A 22,424-nucleotide genomic window follows, 5' to 3' on the forward strand; every position below is an offset into this window, starting at 1 on the left:
CCGTACCGCACCAAGGGTCAGATCCAGATCCACATGCACCTGGCCTGCTTTTGGCAGCCCAACTAACACCGGTGATTTGCTCCTGCTGCCCCTTGTGCCTCTTCCTCCCTCCTCGTCTCCTTCCCCTCCCACCCACCTCCAACACACCAACAGTGCATTCTACTTACAGCACCACCTTCCGTCGCCTCTATTGAGGGGGCTTGTATCTTGTACCGATACCTTACAGATTACGACCCTGGCCATTGACTCCCAAGTACTCCGTACAGATACACTCGATGACACAGGCACCAACCCAAGTACAGACACAACACCTGATCTGCAGCAGCTGCTGCAGAAGCACTCACCACCACCAAGACTGGCATTGATTTGGTTTTACTGGGCTTGGTTGTGGTCTGCTCAGGCAAAGGCTTGGATCCCCTCCCTCTCTTTTCTTTCTTTCTCTCTCCGTCCCCCTCTGTTCCATCCATTCCCTGTTACTTTGGCAAGTAACTGCAAGTAACCAGCATATTTTCGCCGTGAACACTTTTCAGCCACTTGGTGCACAAGAGGATGAGGAGGGAAACCCAGCAGAAGTCATCAAAGGGCCGGTCATTGAAGGCCCGACATTCAGCGCCCATTCCATAGTTACATCAGCCTCCCTAGCGCCTCCTCCACTCGTCTACATCTGTTACTTCCTTACCTACTTACAGGGCTCTGCTGGCTTCACCACTATTGTTTGTTACCTTCCATTCATTGATCTCATCTCCCTCACTCACCTTACTTTCTTACTGCCTGTTTCTATCACACCCTCTTGTGGGTGACCATCCCATCTTTCATCATACACACACACATACATCTGTTTTTCCTGTGTCTTCCTTCACACACCCCACGCCCACTCTCCGGCCACCGGTTGGGCGACCGCACAGTCACAGGTTTCCCAATCCGCCCATTCTGCCCTTTATTACCCCCTTTTTATATCTCCGACAGATGCGTGATCCGTCTTTCCTTGTCCCAGTGCGCCCACCGAAACAGCTACAAACTGGTCTCCCTGCTGCAGACAACGAATCAAGACTGGGGCCGGTGCTGGGTTTGCCATAACTTCCCATCCCATCCCGATCCACGTTTTCTCTTGCCCTGTGTTACCTGTTAGTGCTATTCCTACCACTACCACTACCACTACCACTACCACTACCACTACCACTACCACTACCACTCCCATCACCACTACTACTCCAACTGAGGGAAGTGCCGGTCCTCTGTTGTCAGTGCTGCACCGCTACAGCTTGCAAAAGCCGCCCTACAGACACCTTACCTTCCTTGTCTTCTTTTACCTTGCCGCACCTACCGTGCACCTCCTCATCTCACAGGTACCTACCTACCTCCTTGCTTCAACCCCTAACCTGTCGAATTCATACGGTACGGATTTCCTACTTGGAACTACTGTTGCTTTATTCTACTTCGCTGAGAGGAGCTCCTCGCGCTCCTACTTTGGCGCTCCTGCAGCCCGCAGCCGCTGTCCGTCACATCCTCGCTCGCCCATACCGACGCCGCCTTGTGTCGCCCCCATTGCCCTTGACCGGGCCCCCAAAACTCTTATTTTACCCAGCTGCCTGCCAGAGGATCGTTAATTTCCTGCCATGGGTCGGAAGCATGTACCACAGCCGCTGACGCTGTCTGAATCCCAAGCTGCCGACCAGCAACCTGAAGACGTCCCGCGCTCTGCTGAAACCCTCGTCTCTACTGCTCCCCCAAGCGCTGGCTCCAAATCGCAATCTTCTCCCAAATCTCCGCGTTCTCCCTTTAGGTTCACTCCGAGAAGGCGCAGCACCAGTCGCAAGCAATCTCTACAGCTGGCTGACGAGCATCGAAACTTTGAGGACATCAACTTTGAGCGGTATCCGCCCATTTCTTCCGCCCTGCACCGCGCGTCAGTAGATACGGGTCCTCGCCAGCATCACCAACACAACCCAATTAGCCCCCGTTCGCCGCACCGCCTCAATCATCCCTCCCCCGGCACCTCCAACAAGCCATCCAAAGGCGGCTTCTTCTTCAATTTCACAAAGGCCTCCAAATCGTCCCATTCTGTCAGCTCTTCACCGTCGTCCTCTCACGACCAGCATCAACTGCCACCATTACCACCATTACCACCAGTACTGCGCCAGAACCACCAACAGAACCCGACTCAAAACCCTGACTCGGGAGGCGAAACTATGTCGAGGGGCCCCGACAATGCTCCCTTGAGCACCCAACCCACCCAACCTACAGGTACGAGGATAACTTTCCTTCTTGAGACCGCAGTGTCCACTGCCTGTGCAGCTAGGGCCCACCGCCTGATCCATCCCCCGTTTCGCCTATCGTGAGACCATTTCTTCAGCCGCTGACCCGTCTACCATTTTAACAGAAGATTCATCTTATGCTGAGAACGCCGTCCAAAAACCCGCACCCACCCTGCCGTCCAGGTCCGACGTGTCATTAGCATCCGCTGCCGACTACGATCCCGCCGCCTCTCAACCCTCCTCCTCAAAGAAGGGCAAGTCGAAACCGTTCGGTCTGCTAAGCCGTAGCAAGTCGCTTCGCGACAAGGACCGCGAAAAGGACGGTTTCAACGCTAGAGACAAGCAACCTAGCCCTGTACCTAATCCGATCACTGAGCCCGAACCATCGCATATCCCTCTCGACCACGGCCATCCGCGCAAGACGTCGGCACCGGCACCAGATAGGTTATTGAAGGAAATGGTCAATTCGACGGTGCAAAACCGTTCGGAAGACCGCGGGCCGTCGCGAGACATGGGGGGCAAGGAAAGCCAAAAGGAGAGGGGGAATAAGGAGAATCAGAGAGAAAGAGAGCACCATCCCCGGCAGAATTCCTCTTCACAAAACGGTGGCTTTTTCGGTGGTCTGAAGAGTGGTAGAGACATGATTAGCAGTCGCCTATTTGGAAAGGGAAGCCGAAGCGGCAGCACGACGGAGAGGGAACCCGTCATCGATGATGAGCATTATGTGCTCAAGACGATTAACCTACCTCTGGTGGAGCAGACACGCCGCACTCGCATCTCGAAACGCTTGGAGGACTCCAGAGACAAGACTGAGTTCTGGATGCCTGCATTCCCGTGGCGCGCAATTGACTACCTGAACTATAAGGGCTGCGACGTTGAGGGCTTGTATCGCGTGCCTGGGAGTGGACCGCAGATTAAAAAGTGGCAGAGAAGATTCGACGAAGGTTTGAATATCCCACGTTTTCACGCTAACTCAGTTTACTGACAACTAAATAGAGTACGATGTAAACCTGTTTGAGCAGCCTGACTTATACGATATCAACATTATTGGCTCCATGCTAAAGGCCTGGTTGCGAGAGCTGCCAGATGAGCTCTTCCCTAAAGAGGCACAGGAACGTGTTGCGAGAGAATGCGCCGGCTCCGAAACCGTTCCCCCACTCCTTATCGAGGAGCTGTCCAACCTATCGCCATTCAATTATTACCTTCTCTTCGCCATCACCTGCCATCTCAGTCTCTTGTTGGCGCACTCTGACAAGAACAAAATGGACTTCAGGAATCTTTGCATTTGCTTCCAACCCTGCATGAAAATCGATGCCTTTTGTTTCAGATTTTTGGTTTGCGATTGGCGTGACTGCTGGAAAGGTTGCAAGAACGAGTCTAAGTATATCGAGGAGGAGTACCAACTTTTCGACCAGCCGCCTCCAAAGGGGCTATCGGAACCTCGCAAGCCGTCTCGTGAGACTGCCAAGGAACCCACGCAAGAGGAGCCAGCAATTGTTATAGAAAGAGCTGCTTCATCATCTGCTAGCAGCAAACATTCAAACGCCAGCACCGAGCAACCCAAAGATAGACGGCTAAAAAAAAAGCCCCTCCAACTCTCTGAGTCCAACGGCAGCGTTGCATCCAACTCCACAATGTCGACAACTCTGACCATTGACAGCGGTCGTGATGTGCCGAGAGGCTCAAACGACTTGCGACCTTTGTCGCCTATCAAACCTCTATCCCCCCTTGGTTTCTGAAGCCAATGCTTTGGAACCTTTTTGACAGTTTCTTTCTTCCCTCGAATACCCAGGCGGAACCCGTGTGCATATGAAGCATTCGCATCATCATCATCACCGAATTACTGACGACGACATTATGCCGTTGATGACTTTCGTTTTCATCACTAAACGCTTCTGGCCTTACATGTTGCAAATGCAGGCCGGGTAGCTACACAAGCCCTCTTGGACGGACCGCCTAGAGATTACAGAATGGGTTCTGCTTCGTTTGCAACAAAGCATCATGCTGTTTGGTATACCCCAAAGCATTGAATCGTATCACAAAAGCCGTCGATTTTGCTACAGAAAATTGCGTTGGGCTGTTCTCTTTTTTTTTTTTTTTTTTTTTTTTTTCTTTTTTTGGGCATCAACGGACAGAGTCCTTGCGACTCTTTGCTCCCTGAGCTGCCATCGAGCCATTCACGTTCCTGGCAGCTCCAAATCTGGGTACCTAATTTTTCCTTCTTTCCGCTTTTGTGAGGTGCTACGAATCTAGCGATGTTTTGTCTTTGGTAGCATAGCAGGTCGGGTTGAGCGAGGAGCATTCACAAAATGCTGGTTAGGGGGAATATGGTCACAACTCACGAATAAAGATGATTTGAGGGGTGGGTGGAATCTGTGTACAATATGTGATGGGATTCTGTACGTGGCACGGGAGAGACGAGCACGGCCAGGATCGAGTGGGTAGCTCGGTGGAAATGGAGACCACTTGTTCACAAATAGAAAGCATCACTGCCCGTTGGAAGTGTATGTTCCTGTCAGAGCCACAAATCTGGACTCGCAAAGCCGTTCCATTCCTTTTGAAAGTCCGACGCCCAAGCACAGAGACTGGATATGAATACCACCACCTTTGAAAACGCCATACCATGCCGAACCTAAAACATTACAGAATCTTGGCCCAAATTTTCTCTAGCGCTTGCCAGCAGCCTCGCGCTGGTTCTTTCTCATTTTCCTTTCGTTGCGCTTGATTCTCTCCATCCTTTCCCTCCGCTTGTCGCCACGGATCGTAGTTCCTTCCGCGCGATTCGCCTCCTTCTCGGGGTCTACCTCGACAAGCCAATCGTCTTCGCCCTTCTTGTTCATGCCCTTGTAACCCCACTTGCGGCGCCATTCCTGAGTGTCCTCGTCGAAGACGAGGTTCTTGCGCTGCTCCCGTGTCTTAGGCTTGATGCCACGCTTGGCGGCGAAGCGCTCCCACTTGGTGGGCTCCTTGGGCTTGGGCACAGGCTTCTCGCGCGGCAAATCTGTCGAAGGGGGGGGGAGCGTCAGCAGAACACCATCGGTAGTGCTCTGGAGCGGACAGGTGGTGAGAAGTTGGTTGATAATAGCCTGGGCACCATCACGGGCAGTGGCGGCAAGGGAGTCCTCAATCGCGGACTTGTCGAGCTCGAGGGGGTTGGGATCGTTGGCCAGCAGCAGGCCCAGGTCGAAGTTGTAAGGTGTGGGCTTGTTAACTGCGACAGGCAGCTTGGGGCGCGAAACGGAAAGCGCCATTTCGTTGGTTTAGTGCCGTGAATCTGGATTTGTTGTCCTCTTGAAGACAGCGATTGCGTACAAATTTGGAAGTGTAAATGTGTAGTGTCCGACTTACAGAAAGCGAATCGGATTCCGTAAGTGGGATATCCAGAACTTTTTTCTGCCAAAATTATTTTGGCGGCGAGCGATAAGAGCCGGATCAACTGTCACCGGGAGCCGAGAAGCCATACAGCCAATCAGCGCTCTAATTGGCTAAGCTAGACTGAATGGCCAGGGGTGTGCGTCTAACGTCCCGAAATTTACTTACGAACTTTTTGGAGCTCTGGGACAGACATCACACGACGACCTAATCAAGGGCGACTCGACGAGCTGCCTCGGACGGTACAGCCCAATTATTCTAATACGAATGGCCTCATAACATAGGACATCCGGCATCTCGATCAAAAACCTTCCGCTCGGGCTCGCCCTTCCCGACAGCACATACTCACACCATGGCCTCCGCCAACTGCGCGCGGTGCCTCACCAGGCCCACGACTGCGGCCGCACCTCGTATTCTCTCGCAGCGCATAGTCCCTCTTATCACCTCTTACGCTGCCGCCGGTCCGTCTGCCAGCGCCGCATCTTTCTCAACCTCGTCTGCCGATGCCGCCGCCGTTCGCAAGGTCACGTACTGGGGAAAGCATATCCGTCGTGGCAAGGTCAACCAAAACGCGAAGAAGAAGCGGGACAACGTAAGAGTTAAGAAGCCCGCCCCCGGAGAGCGCAAGGCCTTCCGCAAGCGCATTACACTCAGCAACAACAATGCGCTTCTTGTCGAGGGTCTCCAGGATGCATCCAAAGAGACCTTTTCCTCGATCGAGGCTCAGGGTAGTGTGGTTGGTCTGCCAGACCAATTGGTAGACCAACTCAGGTCTCTTGAGGCGTTTAAGACGACTCAGTGCTGGGGCCTTTTTAGGAGGCCACACGTGCTTGTGCGAGAGGAGACAGTTAAACTGGCCAAGAGAATGGACAATGCCGTCAAGGAGAGACAGACGCTTAGAATGGTCTTGACGGGTGACAAGATTTCTGGCAAGAGCATTCTACTGCTGCAGGCCATGGCTCATTCCCTATTGAACAACTGGGTTGTCATCAATATTCCCGAAGGTATATTTGTTTTCCCGCTAGTAAGCAATTTCCGTCTCGGAAGTTGTTGCTAACATTGTTCAGCCCAGGATCTTACCAACGCCAACACGGATTACAGCCCGGTCGCCAACAGCAAGCCCCTCCAGTTTTACCAGCCTACCTACTGCTTTGATCTTCTCCAGCACATCATGAAGGCCAACGGACCCGTTCTGAAGCAGTACAAGGCGTCCAAGGAATATCCCGAGCTTCTTCACGTACCTAAGGACGGCACTCTCTATGATATCGCCAACTCGGCAAAGGAGCCCGAGTTCGCCTGGCCCGCCTTCCAAGCTCTCTGGTCTGAGCTCACTACCACTCCTGGCGGCCCCCCTGTCCTCCTCGGCCTCGACGGTCTCTCGCACATCATGAAGGTATCTGCCTACCGAGACCCTTCCTTCAACCTCGTGCACTCGCATGATCTCTCCCTCGTGCGCCTCTTCGTCGACGCCCTTAGCGGCAAGACGCCCCTCGCTAACGGCGGTGCCATCATTGCCGCTACGAGCCGAAGCAACGCACCGCGTTCACCTTCCATGGACCTTGCTCTCGCGCAGTCCGCCGCCGCCGCAGCGGACCTGCATGTGCCCACCCCGGACCCCTATAAGAAGGGTTATGACGACCGTGTCTACGAGGCAGTCCGCGGTGTCGAGGCGTTCAATGTCAGTGGCATCAGCCGCGACGATGCCCGCTCCATTATGGAGTACTGGGCTGCCAGCGGCCTCCTGCGCGCGCGTGTTGACGCGGGCTCTGTGTCCGAGAAGTGGACCGTTGCCGGCGGTGGCATTATCGGCGAGCTCGAGCGAGCAAGCTTGCTCAACTCGCGTGTGCTGCAATATTGAGGGGAACGGGTGAGATGCTAGCAGAAGAAGCAGTGTATACATGTACTAGTGTACCAAGATGTCGAATGTAGAAGGGTGGTGAAAACTTTTGTACTATACAACAATCATCTAAATTCATGGGATTTTTCCGATCTATCGTTGCGAAAATGCTGCCGTGAATCGTCGCGGAAACTTCAACCCATCGTATAATTGAAGAGACGAAATGAATGGGCTACATCTGATGACTTCGAACTCATTATTTTCTTCATATGAACAATTCGGAAGTAAGTAATACTTCGCCCTCTGCCACTTCATCCGTGACAATCCGACAACGCCAAATCCCAAGGCTTCTCTTCACAAAGCCTTATATGGAAAACATAAACGAATTCAAGGACATTGCGCAACTTCGACAGACCCACGATCCACGGGTATCTATTCCTCTCTTTCCGCGTTGGACGTAATGAAAACCAGCCTCGTACCGTTGCCGGCCGTTTGCCAAACCTGTTTTGGTAATTATTAGCATATTTCTCATAAACGTTTCGATTTGGTAATATCCTTACATCGAGCTCGTTGTACTCCTCCAAGGCAGCAAGCCACTGATCCTCAGTAAAGCCCTTGGCGATGACACGCTCCTTGACCTTGCGCAGGGACAGCTCAACACCGAGCTCCTCATCATCCTCCGCATCGTCAGCACGGCAGGCACCACTGTCGGCAAGGGTCTTGACGAGGTTGTAAATTCTGCTGCTGGCATTAAGGCGCGAACGTCCCGAGCCACTCTGTTCGGCAGCAAGACTCTCCTTGGAAGCCTCGACGAGACGGAGAGCCTCATCAACATCGTCGTGAGAGACTTCGTTGCTGAAGCGCAAGCGGGCAAGGGCCTGGGCGAGACGGACGACACCGAGGAGGGTACGCGGGGTGGTGTGGGTGAACTGCTGGCCCTTCTTCTCAGCGCGACGTTGCTGGTCGCGCATGCGGACGTATGTCTTGATCATGTACTCAGAAGCAGACTCGGGAACAACGGGACGATAAGTACGCGCTTGGGCGACATAGGAGCGGACCTCGTGCGGGGAGAATACGACAGAATCGTTGCCGATATCCGGGTGACGTTGGTGCATGTGAACGTAGGCGACGTGCTTAGCGAGCTGGGCATCAGACTCGCGGGTTGGGGTGTCAAGGAGAAGGAAGAGAATATCGAAACGGGAGAGGAGAGCGGCGGGGAGGTTGATGTTCTCAACGGGAGAGATGCGAGGGTTATAGCGGCCGTAGATAGGATTGGCAGCGGCAAGGATGGAGGTGCGCGCGTTGAGGGTAGTAGAGATACCGGCCTTGGAAATAGAGATGGTCTGCTGTTCCATAACTTCGTGAATGGCAGTGCGATCATTGTCGTCCATCTTGTCAAACTCATCAATGCAGCAGATGCCGTTATCAGCGAGAACGAGAGCACCGCCTTCCAAGACCATCTCGTCAGTGACAGGGTCGCGCATGACAGCAGCGGTGAGACCAACACCACTGGAACCGCGACCAGAGGTATAGACGCCACGAGGAGCAACCTTGGAGATGTATTTAAGCAACTGAGACTTGGCCACACCAGGGTCACCCATGAGGCAAATGTTGATGTCACCACGAATCTTCATACCGTCGCCGACTTCCTTTGTAACGCCTCCGATGAGGAGCAGAAGCAAAGCCTTTTTAACGTCGAGGTGGCCGTAGATTTCAGGAGCGATAGACTTAGCGAGAAGCTCATAGACTTGGCCTGATTGTCTGTACTGGTCGATACGGCGGGCCAGCTTGGGGTCGACGATCATCTCAGAATAAGCTTTCTTGTGCTGGACGATGTGGTGGGCTTCCACATAGGTATCCGTAAGAAGACCAGCCTTCATAGCCTTGAAGCCTGTGTAGGGAGTCGGCAGGAAGATACCCGAAATGTCGACAACGTCGCCAGGATTGACCTTCCGCACTGAGGTACCGTAGCACAGCACGGTCAGAGTACGGGGGATTTGACCGATAGGAACCTGTTCAGCGAGCTCCTGAACCTTGACCTCTTGAAAGGGAAGGAACTTTGAGGCTCTTGAAGAAGGGTGGAGCTGACCCTTGGCTTGGTTCTGCTCACAGTCCTTGGATGGGCATACAGTCAAGGGGCCGTAGGACTTGTCGTTAACTGGCTGGAAGATTTCGCAACCGCATCGGTCGCAAGTGTATGCGCTGACTTGTACGATAGGCTTCACATCTGACACTCGAGTGGCGATGGCGCGAATAGTAATCAGGTGGCCAAGGTGCTCGCCCTTGACTTGACGCACCGCAAGCGCCTTAGTTGGGTCGGATGCAATTTCAGATCGAGGCTTGAAGGCGAGAGTATATCGGCGCGTGAGCTCAGCAGGGAACTTGTCCTCAGCCAGGGTTGGGTCGGGAAGCTGGCCATCAACCGGCTCCGTAGCAGCTCGCTGCACAGCCTCGTTTTTCCGTTGTCTTCGCTCCATGAGAACGTCCAGGACATCATCTTTGAAGCTGTTCGTAATTAGCGTATGTAAACTGCAAAGTAGTTTTTCATTTAGCCATACTTAACATCAGAACTAGGCTTAGGCATCAGTTTGTCAACCGCCCTCGACATTAGTTCAACGTAGTGCTTGGTGTTGATTTCTATCGAATGAACCAATTGGAGCTCGTCGCCGAGTTGTGATTCGAACTGGAATTCTGTCAGTCCACAATTGCATCTCAGCGAGAAATCGGGGTCTCCCACAGCTGCCAAGTCGTCCAGGTCAATCAGAACCTCGTCAATCTTACGATCTGCCAATTGCTGCAGCATAACCTTGTATTTAGGGCCAGGCGCACTCTTTGTTTGGCGGCGGGTCTCGCGCGTCTCATCATCGTCCATCAAGTCGTCATCGCTGAAGTCGTTTTCGTCTATCGTGATGTTGCCGAGGGCATGCGCGATCGTTTGCTCAGGGGATGCCTTGAACTCCTGAAGGAAGGATTCCAAGGCGGCTTGGTGCGAGTTAGCAACTGGTTGGGAGGGTGATGTGAAATATGAGAAGGCAGAATTGGCTTACTCTGCTGCGCTTCATACGCTACCGGCGCCTTGAATTGACGAAGCGCCATCTTGACAAAGTTTGCGGAGTCTCAGCTGCAGATATCCCTTGAAGCTTGTCGACAACTTATTGTGGCTGAGAAGCGTAGTTACGAAGGGTCTACGGGTTCGTCTCTGCAACGGCGGCGGGGAGTTGCTCTCAGGGCTGCTGCTGTCGGGATTGAAGATTATTTGACGCTGGGTGGGGGGCTGGGAAGAACCAATGTGAGATCAATGCAACAGGGGGGAAGAAATTGGCTGGGCGACGGTAAACGCGTCTTTTCGCGTCATGAAGCGTGTCGCACAGCCGCAGCGGTTAATTGATTTTAGATGCGCCACAGGTGGCACAAGCTGTAATGTCAGGGGGATCCGAAAAAGATACGTCTATCTGCAGCTACCCCGTGTTCGGACCCAATGGGGGTGGAGGTCCCTTCGATGCCGGGAATGCCTCGGCGTCGGCACATGCTAGGGCCAGTCTCGGTTCAACTCCATCATCAGCTCCAACAGCTTCAGCACTGATTACCCACAGCATCGTAGCGAAGCACTCCCCACGTCTCCTTGCTCTTTGCTTAGAGAGCGCCGTTCTTTTTCTTACCTCTTGTTCATGGACTGCTGATTGTTTTATCGCTGCCATGGCTCCGAAACGTAATGCACAATCAACTCCAGCGGAGATCTCTCTCGCCCACCTCAAGAACTGCCTGGTCAACCTCCCCGCATCACTGGTCACGCTTCTAGTCAATGTCAACACTGTAGGTCTGCAACGCTTCATTCCATGGGGTAGGCTGACGTAGTTTGGAATAGCCCGCTCAAAATGTCGTCGTCGAACTCACATACCGACCTTCTTCCGCAAACGCTTCCGGCGCCAGCGCAACACAACAACATTCTGTCTTCGTTGGGTGGACTGGTATGCCCAGTAAGCGCAAGGTTGCACCTATCGTCGGACGCGATGGAATCAATGGCGGGAGAAGTGGTGGCTCATTACGCGATCAAGAAGTTCCTCAAGTCGAGATCGATGCCACGCTCGCAAATACCCTTGGGCTATCGGATGGACAGAAGGTGACGGCCTCAATACACGTCGATCCCCCTGTTGCACACACCATCAACATTGAACCCATTACACCGGAAGACTGGGAGATGATTGAACTTCACGCGACGTTCCTCGAGCTCAATCTTCTATCCCAAGTCAGAGCATTGCCGAACCCCGCCTTCACTTCAAGCTCAGGGACTCTAGTCGCGCCGCATGCTTTAACGCTGCATCTGTCGCCAACGTCGACAGCAAACATTAAAGTCGTTTCTCTTGATCCTGTACCGGCAGCCAATTTTCCGTTTGCCAAGATTTCGCCCGATGCCGAGGTCATCGTTGCGCCGAAGACCCGCGCAAAAGCATCACATTCGCTGGGAGAGAACCGCAGTGTAGCCAGTACCTCAAAATCTAAAAGAAGTGGTGCAAGCACAGTTCGACGGCGAAGCGCGCGGGAGGAACGCAAGCTTGCAATGTGCCTCAGAGGTGTGGACCAAACAGCGTGTCGGGACTGGTTCGATGAAGACATCACCAGTCAAGACTTCAGCGTGTGGGTAGACCGCGACATTCTATACACCAAGGACTTCAGGGGTGTGAACTATGTCTCAGTCAGTATCTTGCGGCCTACCCCACAGCCAAGTACCAATCCCCAGAAGCCGCAGCAAGACGCTGAAGCGGCGTCAACCTCCAAAGCGGCAAACAAGGTTATTGCTCATTTACGGGCATGGGATGACCCTCCTGATAGCAAGACGATTGCACTATCCTCACCACTCTCTGCAACGTTGGGCTTTACTGGTGCTGTCGGCGGTATTGTAAAAATCGAGCCGGCGCCACAGCAATGGCCGCTTGATGCTGTGCAGAAACTAATTGTCCATCCTTTTGCGGCATCTAAGAAGTCGCCAGAGGGGTTGAAGTTTGGCGGAGAATCCAAAGCTGGAAAGGAGGAGGCCTCGAAGCAGTTCAAGCATATGTATGGGGCTCGTAAAGATGCTACATCAATTCTCAGTGGACCCCTTACGGATGGATCAGTAATTGGTCTTTACGAAGGACTTGAAGCTCCTCAGGGTTGGGAGGGAGGTATCATCAAATTTGATCCAACCGCAATGAACAGCGACCCGTTGAGATCGTCGACAAAATGGGTCCTGGGTTTGAGTGATAAAATTACCGTTGAGTTTCGGGACCCAGTTCCTCGACCTTCGTGGATGAACGACGACAGTATTGCCGAGTTACACTCCTCTTTCGATGGTCAACTTGTGGGCATCGACAAACTCCTACAAGATCTACGAAGCCATCTCTCTCACCTTTCTTCAACTCTACTCACAGGCGCCCTGGGCTCGGGCAAAACTGCTGTCGCCAAGTCTCTAGCTCACGAACTTGGCAAAGACCTACTCTTTCACACCACTTACTTCCCCTGCCGTAAACTTGTTAATGATGAAACAAGGATTGCGACTATCAAGGATACTTTGCATCAGGTGTTCATGTCTGCCAGCTGGGGTGCCAGATTAGGCGGCAAGGCACTGGTTGTTTTGGATGACTTGGATAAGCTGTGTCCCGTGGAAACAGAACTACAAGTTGGCAACGACAATGGAAGAAGTCGCCAAATCAGTGAGATTATATGCTCTATCGTCCGCCAATATTGCAATGCGGAGTCTGGCGTAGTATTATTAGCAACATCAGAAGGCAAAGACTCGCTGAATAACGTCGTCATTGGAGGTCATGTTGTTCGCGAGATCATTGATCTGAAGGCCCCTAATAAGGAAGCCAGACGAAAGGTCATGGAGTCCATCGTAAGGCAAGATGCGGTAGGTCCAGAGGAGGCCCGACAAGCGTCTCACAACGGCAGCCGCCCGCCCACGGCCGATGGTAGCACTGTTGGAGAAGATAGTGCGTGGATGGATGCCGGCAGCCAAGGCAGTCGAGAGAATCGCAAAGGCACAGGAGGAGGCTTTGTTTTGGATCCTGATCTAGACTTTCTTGACGTCGCCGGGCTTACGGATGGATATATGCCAGGAGATATTAGCTTGCTTGTCGCAAGAGCTCGCAACGAGGCAATCATCAGATCAGTCAGTGAGGAAAGTGACGGAAGCGCAGTCACCCTGGGCCGAGTTGACTTTGACAACGCCCTTAAAGGTTTTACCCCTGCATCGCTACGAAATGTCTCGCTGCAAAGCTCGACCACCACGTTCAGCTCCATCGGCGGTCTGACAGAGACACGTCAGGTTCTACTAGAAACCCTGCAGTATCCGACCAAGTATGCGCCTATCTTCGAGCAATGCCCACTTCGGTTGCGGTCCGGTTTATTATTATACGGATACCCAGGCTGTGGCAAAACTCTACTTGCGAGCGCTGTCGCTGGAGAGTGTGGCCTCAACTTTATCAGCGTCAAGGGACCAGAGATTCTCAACAAGTATATCGGTGCATCGGAAAAGAGCGTCCGCGATCTCTTTGAGCGCGCATCCGCTGCGAAGCCCTGCGTCTTATTCTTTGATGAGTTCGACTCAATTGCGCCGAAGCGTGGGCACGATTCCACCGGTGTGACGGATCGTGTTGTGAACCAACTTCTAACTCAGATGGACGGTGCCGAAGGCCTTTCTGGAGTGTATGTACTCGCAGCGACATCCAGGCCAGATCTTATCGATCCTGCGCTTCTTCGTCCAGGCCGCTTGGACAAGTCTCTGCTTTGCGACATGCCGACATTGGAGGATCGTGTCGACATTTTGAAGTCTCTTTCGAGTAAGGTCAAGTTGAGCGAGGAGTTGACAGAGTCGGACGATGCCTGGACAGAGATCGCCAGACGAACAGAAGGATTTTCGGGTGCTGACCTCCAGGCGCTCGTTTCGAACTCCCAGCTTGAAGCTATTCACGACGTGTTGGACGATGTCGACCATAATCCAACAACCAACGGCAAGGTCAACGGAAAGTCGACTGCCTCTCATGGCTCGATCCCTAGTTTTGTGCAGTTTCGCTACGGCCAAGATGCTACACCGGCAACCAAGGCAGTCAGTCGTTCAGCAGAGCTGGTGGAGAACAATGCAATTCTTGCAAAGTTGGAAAGCATCAAACAAGCTCGAAAGAGGGTCAAGCATGCCCAGCGTCCTGATAACGAAGCGAAGCCGGTGAATGACAAGGAGGTCGTAGTGAAACTAGAACATTTAATGAAGGCCCTGGAGAGCACCAGGTCCAGTATCAGCACGCAGGAGCGCGCCAGACTGCAAAGGATTTACAGGGAATTTGTTGTCGGGCGAAGCGGTGAGATGAGGGACGGCCAAGGAAGCATGGAAATTGGTGGGCGAAGCAGCCTCATGTAAGCGTTTGTGTCGGCCGCTCAGTGTTATGATGAATGCATACGTCTTTCCAGGGGCGTTGTTTGAATATGAATCTATTCATACCATATACAAGTCTGTCATTGACAGGCGCTGTTTGTTTCGATTCCCCCGATTTATCTTAAAACATCTCTATCTCTTTGATGTCTCATGCCTTACCAGCTAAAATCTTCTTATGAAAGTCTGTCCAGTTCGCCTCGCATTGGCCCTTGACGACACTGGCCAAAAACCTGGAGCATTTAATCTCAACAACCTCGACCAGCTCGTAACCCCCATTACTGGATTCCCGAACACTCCAGCGTGTTTCAAGCAGAACACTGAGTGGGCACTGAGTACGGACGAAGCTGCCGTCTTTGGTGAAGGTGAAGTCATAGTCGCTGACGGCGTCCTTGTCCCAGATTCCCTTGGGCAGAAGTGTTGGCACACTATCAGTGACGGTGTAGCATTGAGTCGCGGAGATTGGCTCGATATCCTTGGGTACAGTAGGCGGTATCTCTGGAGATCGAGCGGTGTAATCCTTCATGTTGGGGTCGCACTTGATGTGATGCTCCGCATCGTGGAGGAGGGCAATGACGTCCTCTTTAGACATGCCCGAAGGAACCGGGGTGACATGAGTTAAAGTTAATGAGGTGTTGAGCATTGCGTCTAAGCCCGATTTTTCAAAATTCGAGAAAAGAAGAGTTGCCGTTAATGATTTTGAGATTTTCTTAACGTTATTTGGTTTGACTTTATAGAGAACGAACAGCTAAAAGTTGAAAGACGCTTGCTTTCGACAAAGACACGTAAAGGATGAAGGTCAAAGGCGTAAGTTAAGCACAAACAAAGAAACAGAAAAGTAAAGATGCTCGGCTCGTCCTTATAAGCTGGATGCCACTCTGCGGGAGTCAATTGCATGTGATACACTTGACGTATCAGATGACTTCTGCCCACGGACCCGAACATGCGAGGGGAGCAGATTGATCTTCTCCTTGATCCGGGAAGCATTGACGGGCAGTTTGGTGGACGTTTCCCCCGCATTTAAAAGTTGGTACTATATACTGAATCATTGAAAACAAGCGAGGTCCCCTTTCAGACCTCATTTGTTCGCTTTGGGGACTACTTACGGTATAGCACATCGAGATGGGAAAGTTTAATTCAACCTCCCAACACAGCATCCTTTCCACGCAAGATGTAAAGACTGAAGCACACCAAAGAGTAATGACTTTCAAAATAATCTCAATCAATGTCAGCACGCATTGTTTTCGTTGGCTTAACCATCGGTGGAGTTGTCCGCGGTGTGGGCCAGCTATGACGAGGCACTGCTACGGAGGCTCAGACCCGGATGCGGATGCGGATGCGGATACGGAGATTCAGCAGTTGGTTTCCGTTATTGATCTGAACGGAAATAGATTTGAGGTTTTGGAAAAAGAAAAGAAAAACGCCAATTTGACGTCTTCTGATGGTTTCCTTGCATACTTCATCGGATCATCAACATACCGCCTAATACTGCGCGCTGTTAGAGTCGGAGCAAGAATAGTGCCACACGCACGCCACGCTACCAAGGAGATACCCCAACGCGCTTCGGCCAGCCTTCAACAAACGGGTCAAACGGAATACCAGTAGCCTGCTACAAAATTGCCTGTAAAATACTTACAAAGGAGAGTTGCAGAGACCTTCCATTCTCTTGCACTTCACTATAACGATACCACTGACTTAGCCGCAGATATCAGGAGAAGTTCCAAGCATATTTCCACTAGAAAATCACGTTAAATTCACCAGTTCACTTGTTGCCCTCATTCAACTGAATAAGTCTTTAAAAACTATGGGAAGGCACCACAGGGTAGATCTCGAATTAAGTTTTAGGCTTAACAGCACGCACTCACAGGCTGTCGGCGCTTGATAAGCCGCGCGGTCACCATCTACAACCCTGCAAGACGAGCTTTTGTTGCAAGTGACTATGCTGCGTCCGAAACATCCCAGCGTGATACGGCAAAAGAAATAAAGGTAATTGTGAAATAACTATCGCGATTCCCTCGGTATATCTATCTCTAGCCGTCGCCCGCCATTGTGTGCATGCATGGAAGATATCTTTCCCTGGCGTCTTCTAAATGTCTTATAGCTTCCTTGCATGAAAAACAATACACTGGAAGATAGTGACCGTGCTGGAAGAAGAATGCTATCTGTTGCAGAGAACACAGCCTTTGCGGCGTGTCTGTGTTCGAGTCATTCCGGGCGAATAGAACAATTCGTCGAGAGTCATATCAATTGATGGCAAATTGATTGGAAATTAATATCATAAACGACGGCGCCAGTTGAAAGCGGAATAGGGGCGAATATGAGCTGGGCTGTCCAAGTAAGCCGGGCAACTCTGAGATGTTGTGAATTCCACGGTCAGCGGTAACTACCAGCAACTAACATAGATTCAGCGCCCCAAAAGTAGTCCAACTGGGTTACAGAAGCACCGAAAATGATGATACTACACTGTATGTTATTTGAAGATACCTGGAGGCAGCTTATATCTAGCCAGGTATCCAAGATCTATTTTTGAAGGGCTTTTAGAAGCCCAAGCCGAGAATGCCGCCGAGTTGAGTTCTGCTAACACTTAAACTTCTCATTTGAACTTCGGAGTTTAACGGTCATAAGTTAAAGATATAGTGAAGATCCGAGAAGATGAATCTGCCTGGGATGTGCAACGTCAATGACGGTAAAGATCTTAGAAGAAACTCAACCGTTCAACCAAGTGGGTTCTCTAGTGGATGTTCCTCGGATTCATTCTGCTGGCCGATGAACGTTTCTTCATTCCTCTACCAAAATCATAATGGTACGCAATCATTAGGCTAGATATGTCTGCCATCCCATTCCACTATGAGCTCATTCTCATGGGGCCTGCGACTCGTATTCACAGCGCAACATCTCAATATTTACCTCCGTTTTCTTCATCGTTGTAAATACCTGGATGCAATCGACACTCATGGCTTCCTCCTCTAGTGCAACCCTTCGCTCCTCTGAATTGTAAATCTTACCAAAATCAGATCCCATCACCGCGCCATGATGCACGTTAGTGTTCCTACTGGACGTAACAACACCAGAAATCTCGTACGAATCATTGTCGTTCAATGTCAGCTTCGAATCCCACTCTTTTACTAGACCAACACTTGTCTTTTGGTGCAATACCTCGGTTTGCACAACGTTCAGATACTTCTTGTTTATGATCCATGCCTCGAGCTTCGGAAGCAAGTAGTACCGAGCCTGTTGCAGAACCATGGCATACATTGCATAATCGAAGCCGTTACATGCATCCCAAAAGAAGGGATAGCTTCCTGTGCGCAGGTAACGAAGGATATGTCCGAAGAGATCAGGGTCGTTGTCAATATGCAAAATGCCGTCTCGGTACCACTCTAGAAAAGGAACGGAGAATAGATGCTTGAAGTAGGGACTCCGTTCAAGGACGTCTATTGAAGAGACAAAACGACGGCCGCCTACCTCCAGGACAACGCGATTTCTATAGACAGGCGGATAGTTGAATCCCGGAGGTGTAGGGGGTGGAACTGTAATACTTTGGTGGCTGGCGAGAGGCGGCGAATGAATTTTATTGCACTCCGCATCTCTAAATTCAACTTCCTCGGCTTTTTTTCTTCCTGCGGTGAAAGTGTTATTGTTTGCCGCATTGGAAGTAGAAGACGATTGACTGTCATCCCCAGTAATGATACTTGCCGCGCAGTTAGCTGCATAGGGGTTCACCTTTGGATCATCCGAAAAGATCTCCGGGTACTGCCGGGACCAGAGGGGACAGGTATAGTACCCAGGCTCTTTGCTTGGTTGGAAGAGAGTAGGCTTGCCTTCTTTCAGCCATATTTTCGGCTCAGAGCTCTTATCCCAGATGGCAGGTGACAGCGATGACGGGACAACAACTTGTTTTCCTTCCAGTTCTGCTCTCAAAGTTTGGCCAGACTTCTCTGACTCTGTGTCATTATTAGTTTCGCTGGTTGTCGCAGCAGAAAAACGGACTTTCTTGTCGATGAGTTTCTTGCCATCGGGTGTGGTCTTTGGAAAGTCATAAGGGGGATTAGATGCAATGAATGCTGTGGACGGGAGGTGCGAATTCTTCTCTGTCTGCTTCGAATTCGATTCCAAGAGTTTGGGCTGAGTTTCCTGCCGATCGATGGGGGTTGCGGTTTCGCTCCTGTCGACTGACTTATTATCACGGCGTTTCTTGGTGAGTGGTTTGTAAGAGGCAGATGAAAGAAGACCAACGCCAGCTGGCTCCTTTTTGTTCAACTCGAAAACGGTCTCGGCTTTTTTGTGCCGGTGAGCTGATATTTTTGAGATTTGGTTTGTGGTGGATAGGGGTGACGCCGCCTCTGAGCTGCTGACATTGAAAGGACTTTCCCGTTCTAGTCTTTTGCCGCCAACTGATGTTCCCAAATCAAAGTCAGATCTTCGGACTGTGGGGTTGGTCATATATGAAGCGATTGGCTTCATTAGGTCCTCGGCGGTAACCGCTGAAGTTTCGGCCGCTTCAGTCGAGGTTGGATTCCCGACCGGCTTGGCACTGTTATCCATTTGATGAATGATGCTTGGAGATGATATCTGATGAGGTTTTTCTGTGGTTGTGGATAAGTCTTTTTCGAACCTGGATGGCTCTTGTGATGTGGACTTTAAAGTCTGAATGCTTTCTTCACATTCTTCTTTGTTGGAGCCAAAGAGCATGGAAAGGCGACTTTTTTGTATTTCTCTTGACATTTGAAGGTCTCGAATATGGTGGTTTTTTTCACTAATGAGCAACATCGAGATTTGTAAGGCGGAGATCGGTGCAAGAGATGGGCTGCTGGAAGAAACTAAGCCTGTCACTTTGTTATATGAAATGGGGAAGGAACAATGGCCTTGTTTTTTTGCTTGTTGATTTTTCTGGGGGAGCAGAATCCAGTATAGGTCGAATTCACTTGAGTCGCAGTGTTTCTCGAAAGCGGGTTTGTCATTGGATGTTGGGTCACTTGAGATGATAAATGGTTTCTCGTTGATGAAGTGAGAGCCCTCGTCACTGTGGCGACGGTGCATGTTCGGTTCTTCACTATCTAGTTTGAGAAAAAGACATCGTTAAATAAAATTGTACATTACAAGTATTGCTCGATTGAACGACTGTAGGAGCATGAGGCAAACTCTCTTTGAAAAGCAGCAATGTTTACTTGGAACGTGGGTGCTGTACCACGTGAACCAGCACAGCACGCTGATAGCCATGACTTGCTGTATGACTCTGAGAAGTGCTTTCACCAGAAACCATTAGTTGGAATCAATTAAATCAAGATATACCACGTTTAGCATCCCAATCTGCCAACGAAAGCCGAGCCTACCAAATGTAAGTAGAGCGACAAAAAAACATGTCACTAAAAGAGGTTTATCTGGGTCAAAATCAACAATACAACCTGAAATGTCTGTCAAAAAGTAGGATTCAGTCTGGCTTTGATAGCAGCAAAGATTGACTTGAATGGATCAGGTTTGCCATGAGCCAAACAACAATTTGAATGAACTGCGCCATGAGGCAGGTAAGGGAAGGTTTGCCCCGCGGACACTGATGGCGCTGCTCAGTCCTAATCAGTCCCATGCAAATGGAAAGTAAGCCGATTTCTATATGATTTGATCGTCATTAAACCCCCTGTTCAAATCTGAGCTGTCAGTACACGTATCGCAGCATTATGTTGTTTCTTGTCAACCTCGTCGGGATCGGAATCAAAGCCCCTTGATGGTTGGGTAATTACGTCAAGGAGCCGTGCCATTGGCCTCTAATACACCGTCAATCATCGTAACTTTTATGTTTGCGTCGTTTATAGTGCACATGTGTGGTTTTACTCAGGATACTTGAGGAAAGGTATCCAATAGTGAACAAGTACAGACACAATTACAAAATTAGGAGTTACATAGGGTTGATCAGGAGGCCATGGAAAGAGAACAATGAGTTCAGTGGATACCCAGCAGCACATTTCTAAGAAAGATTAAAGACACCAGGATTTTTAAAGAGAATTGGAAAGCATTGGGTGTCGAGCCTTCAGTAGCAGGCTTTTGAGCTAGAATGGGTGTTTCTTGATGGGGTTTCGGCATTCGTCAACTCGAAGGAGGAAAAATACATTATTGCCATGGCAGATGCGGCCCCACTATTACTCATGGGTCTTTTTTTCGAGAAGGGGTAGTAATATGAACAACGGGTGTGTACGTAATCTGCACGCTCTCGGTGTAGATAGAGGGGTCCTTCAAAAAATTTCCCATCTATCGATCGCAACTTTTCGCAGTTCAGCCATAGTGACAAACCCCACCATGGCGCCCATCACACCCAGTCAAGCCGAGCTGGACCGGCGGAGAGTAAGTGAAGAAGTTTTTGATCTCTTCTATCAATTTATCTAATCCATTGTACTCCAGATAGTCGGCATCAACAAGGAAACTGTTACCGATGTAAACTCGACCGACTACCCGGGCACGTATCCGGGCGAGGATCACGCCTGGGACCTCGAGAAATTCGCAAACAATTTCCGCGTCCAGTTCCACCACAACAGCCAGCACGATGCCTCCTTCTCCCTTATTGGTGTCGACGCCTCAATCGCCAACGCCTTCCGTCGTACTCTTATCGCTGAGATCCCAACCATAGCCATCGAGAACGTCTACATCGAGAACAACACCTCCGTCATCCAGGACGAAGTTCTTGCTCACCGCCTTGGTCTAATCCCATTTACCGGAAACCCGGAAGGAATCCATAAGTTCATCAAATGGTACCGCAAACCTGAGCAGGGTGGCAAGGGCTCCTTTGACTACAACACTGTACAGCTGCGCTTGCGCGTCGAGTGTACTCGCAACCCGGACGCCTCGCCTAATGAGACCGACCCAAATGTGGCCTTCAGGAATGCGAATGTCTATGCTAAGGACATTGAGTTTGTTCCCATAGGCCGCCAGGTGGAGTTCTTTTCTGGCGAGAACGCTATCCGGCCCGTCAACCCGGACATCCTCATCGCTAAGTTGAGGCCGGGACAGTGCATAGAGCTCGATATGCACATGCATAAGGGTATTGGCGCCGACCATGCAAAATTTTCCCCCGTCGCCACCGCCTCATACCGACTCATGCCTACTATCAATATCACGCGACCAATTCTGGGCCAGGATGCTGAGAAGTTTGCCAAGTGCTTCCCACAGGGCGTCATTGGTATCGAGAAGGTCTCGAAGAAGGAGGCTGCCATTGCAGGCAGCGGTTACGAGGGACATGAGGGCGAGAAGAAGGCGGTTGTCAGGGACGCCATGAAGGACACTGTCAGCCGTGAATGCTTGCGTCACGCCGAATTCGAGGGCAAAGTCAAGCTTGGCCGGGTGCGCGACCACTTCATTTTCTCCATTGAAAGCACTGGGCAGTGGGACAGCGATGAATTGTTTTTGGAGTCAGTTAAGCAGTTCAAGACGAGGTGTATCCGTCTTGAGCAGCAGGTCATCAACATGGTTAGATGAAGCTTCACTGCACATGTACCATATCTATAGATATCCCGTGGTTTCTGGTTTGTAACGGCTGGCTGGCAATGGAAAGCAAAAAGTTAATTCA

The 22,424-nt window shown here is 50.9% G+C and overlaps 8 protein-coding genes across 8 annotated transcripts; 4 read left to right on the forward strand and 4 right to left on the reverse strand.

The window, feature by feature from the left end:
* Positions 1-1,616: 1,616 nt before the first annotated feature.
* CTRU02_205307 (RhoGAP domain-containing protein) lies at positions 1,617-3,994 on the forward strand (the record flags this gene model as incomplete). Its single annotated transcript, XM_070204535.1, has 4 exons — positions 1,617-2,120; positions 2,142-2,244; positions 2,354-3,199; positions 3,252-3,994. 4 exons carry the CDS (start codon positions 1,617-1,619, stop codon positions 3,992-3,994), a joined length of 2,196 nt encoding a protein of 731 aa, XP_070061639.1.
* Positions 3,995-4,921: 927 nt separating this feature from the next.
* On the reverse strand, positions 4,922-5,506 carry CTRU02_205308 (ribosome biogenesis protein; the record flags this gene model as incomplete). The annotated part of the gene is made up of 1 exon (XM_036722607.1): positions 4,922-5,506. The coding sequence occupies one exon, from the start codon at positions 5,504-5,506 to the stop codon at positions 4,922-4,924; it is 585 nt and encodes a 194-aa protein (XP_036585504.1).
* Positions 5,507-5,979: 473 nt separating this feature from the next.
* Positions 5,980-7,485, forward strand: CTRU02_205309 (mitochondrial 37S ribosomal protein mS29; the record flags this gene model as incomplete). The annotated part of the gene is made up of 2 exons (XM_036722609.1): positions 5,980-6,631; positions 6,695-7,485. 2 exons carry the CDS (start codon positions 5,980-5,982, stop codon positions 7,483-7,485), a joined length of 1,443 nt encoding a protein of 480 aa, XP_036585505.1.
* A 411-nt stretch (positions 7,486-7,896) lies between these two features.
* CTRU02_205310 (DNA replication licensing factor MCM7) lies at positions 7,897-10,560 on the reverse strand (the record flags this gene model as incomplete). The annotated part of the gene is made up of 4 exons (XM_036722608.1): positions 7,897-7,965; positions 8,025-9,969; positions 10,023-10,446; positions 10,512-10,560. 4 exons carry the CDS (start codon positions 10,558-10,560, stop codon positions 7,897-7,899), a joined length of 2,487 nt encoding a protein of 828 aa, XP_036585506.1.
* Positions 10,561-11,160: 600 nt separating this feature from the next.
* On the forward strand, positions 11,161-14,857 carry CTRU02_205311 (peroxisome biosynthesis protein; the record flags this gene model as incomplete). Its single annotated transcript, XM_036722610.1, has 2 exons — positions 11,161-11,277; positions 11,330-14,857. 2 exons carry the CDS (start codon positions 11,161-11,163, stop codon positions 14,855-14,857), a joined length of 3,645 nt encoding a protein of 1,214 aa, XP_036585507.1.
* Positions 14,858-15,020: 163 nt separating this feature from the next.
* CTRU02_205312 (uncharacterized protein) lies at positions 15,021-15,512 on the reverse strand (the record flags this gene model as incomplete). Its single annotated transcript, XM_036722611.1, has 1 exon — positions 15,021-15,512. One exon carries the CDS (start codon positions 15,510-15,512, stop codon positions 15,021-15,023), a length of 492 nt encoding a protein of 163 aa, XP_036585508.1.
* Positions 15,513-17,728: 2,216 nt separating this feature from the next.
* CTRU02_205313 (uncharacterized protein) lies at positions 17,729-19,312 on the reverse strand (the record flags this gene model as incomplete). The annotated part of the gene is made up of 1 exon (XM_036722612.1): positions 17,729-19,312. The coding sequence occupies one exon, from the start codon at positions 19,310-19,312 to the stop codon at positions 17,729-17,731; it is 1,584 nt and encodes a 527-aa protein (XP_036585509.1).
* A 1,848-nt stretch (positions 19,313-21,160) lies between these two features.
* On the forward strand, positions 21,161-22,333 carry CTRU02_205315 (DNA-directed RNA polymerases i and iii 40 kda polypeptide; the record flags this gene model as incomplete). Its single annotated transcript, XM_036722614.1, has 2 exons — positions 21,161-21,205; positions 21,263-22,333. 2 exons carry the CDS (start codon positions 21,161-21,163, stop codon positions 22,331-22,333), a joined length of 1,116 nt encoding a protein of 371 aa, XP_036585510.1.
* Between the last annotated feature and the right edge of the window lie 91 nt (positions 22,334-22,424).

The sequence above is a fragment of the Colletotrichum truncatum genome (assembly GCF_014235925.2).
Source record: "Colletotrichum truncatum strain CMES1059 chromosome Unknown Contig_0003, whole genome shotgun sequence".
NCBI classification, from domain to species: Eukaryota; Fungi; Ascomycota; class Sordariomycetes; order Glomerellales; family Glomerellaceae; genus Colletotrichum; species Colletotrichum truncatum.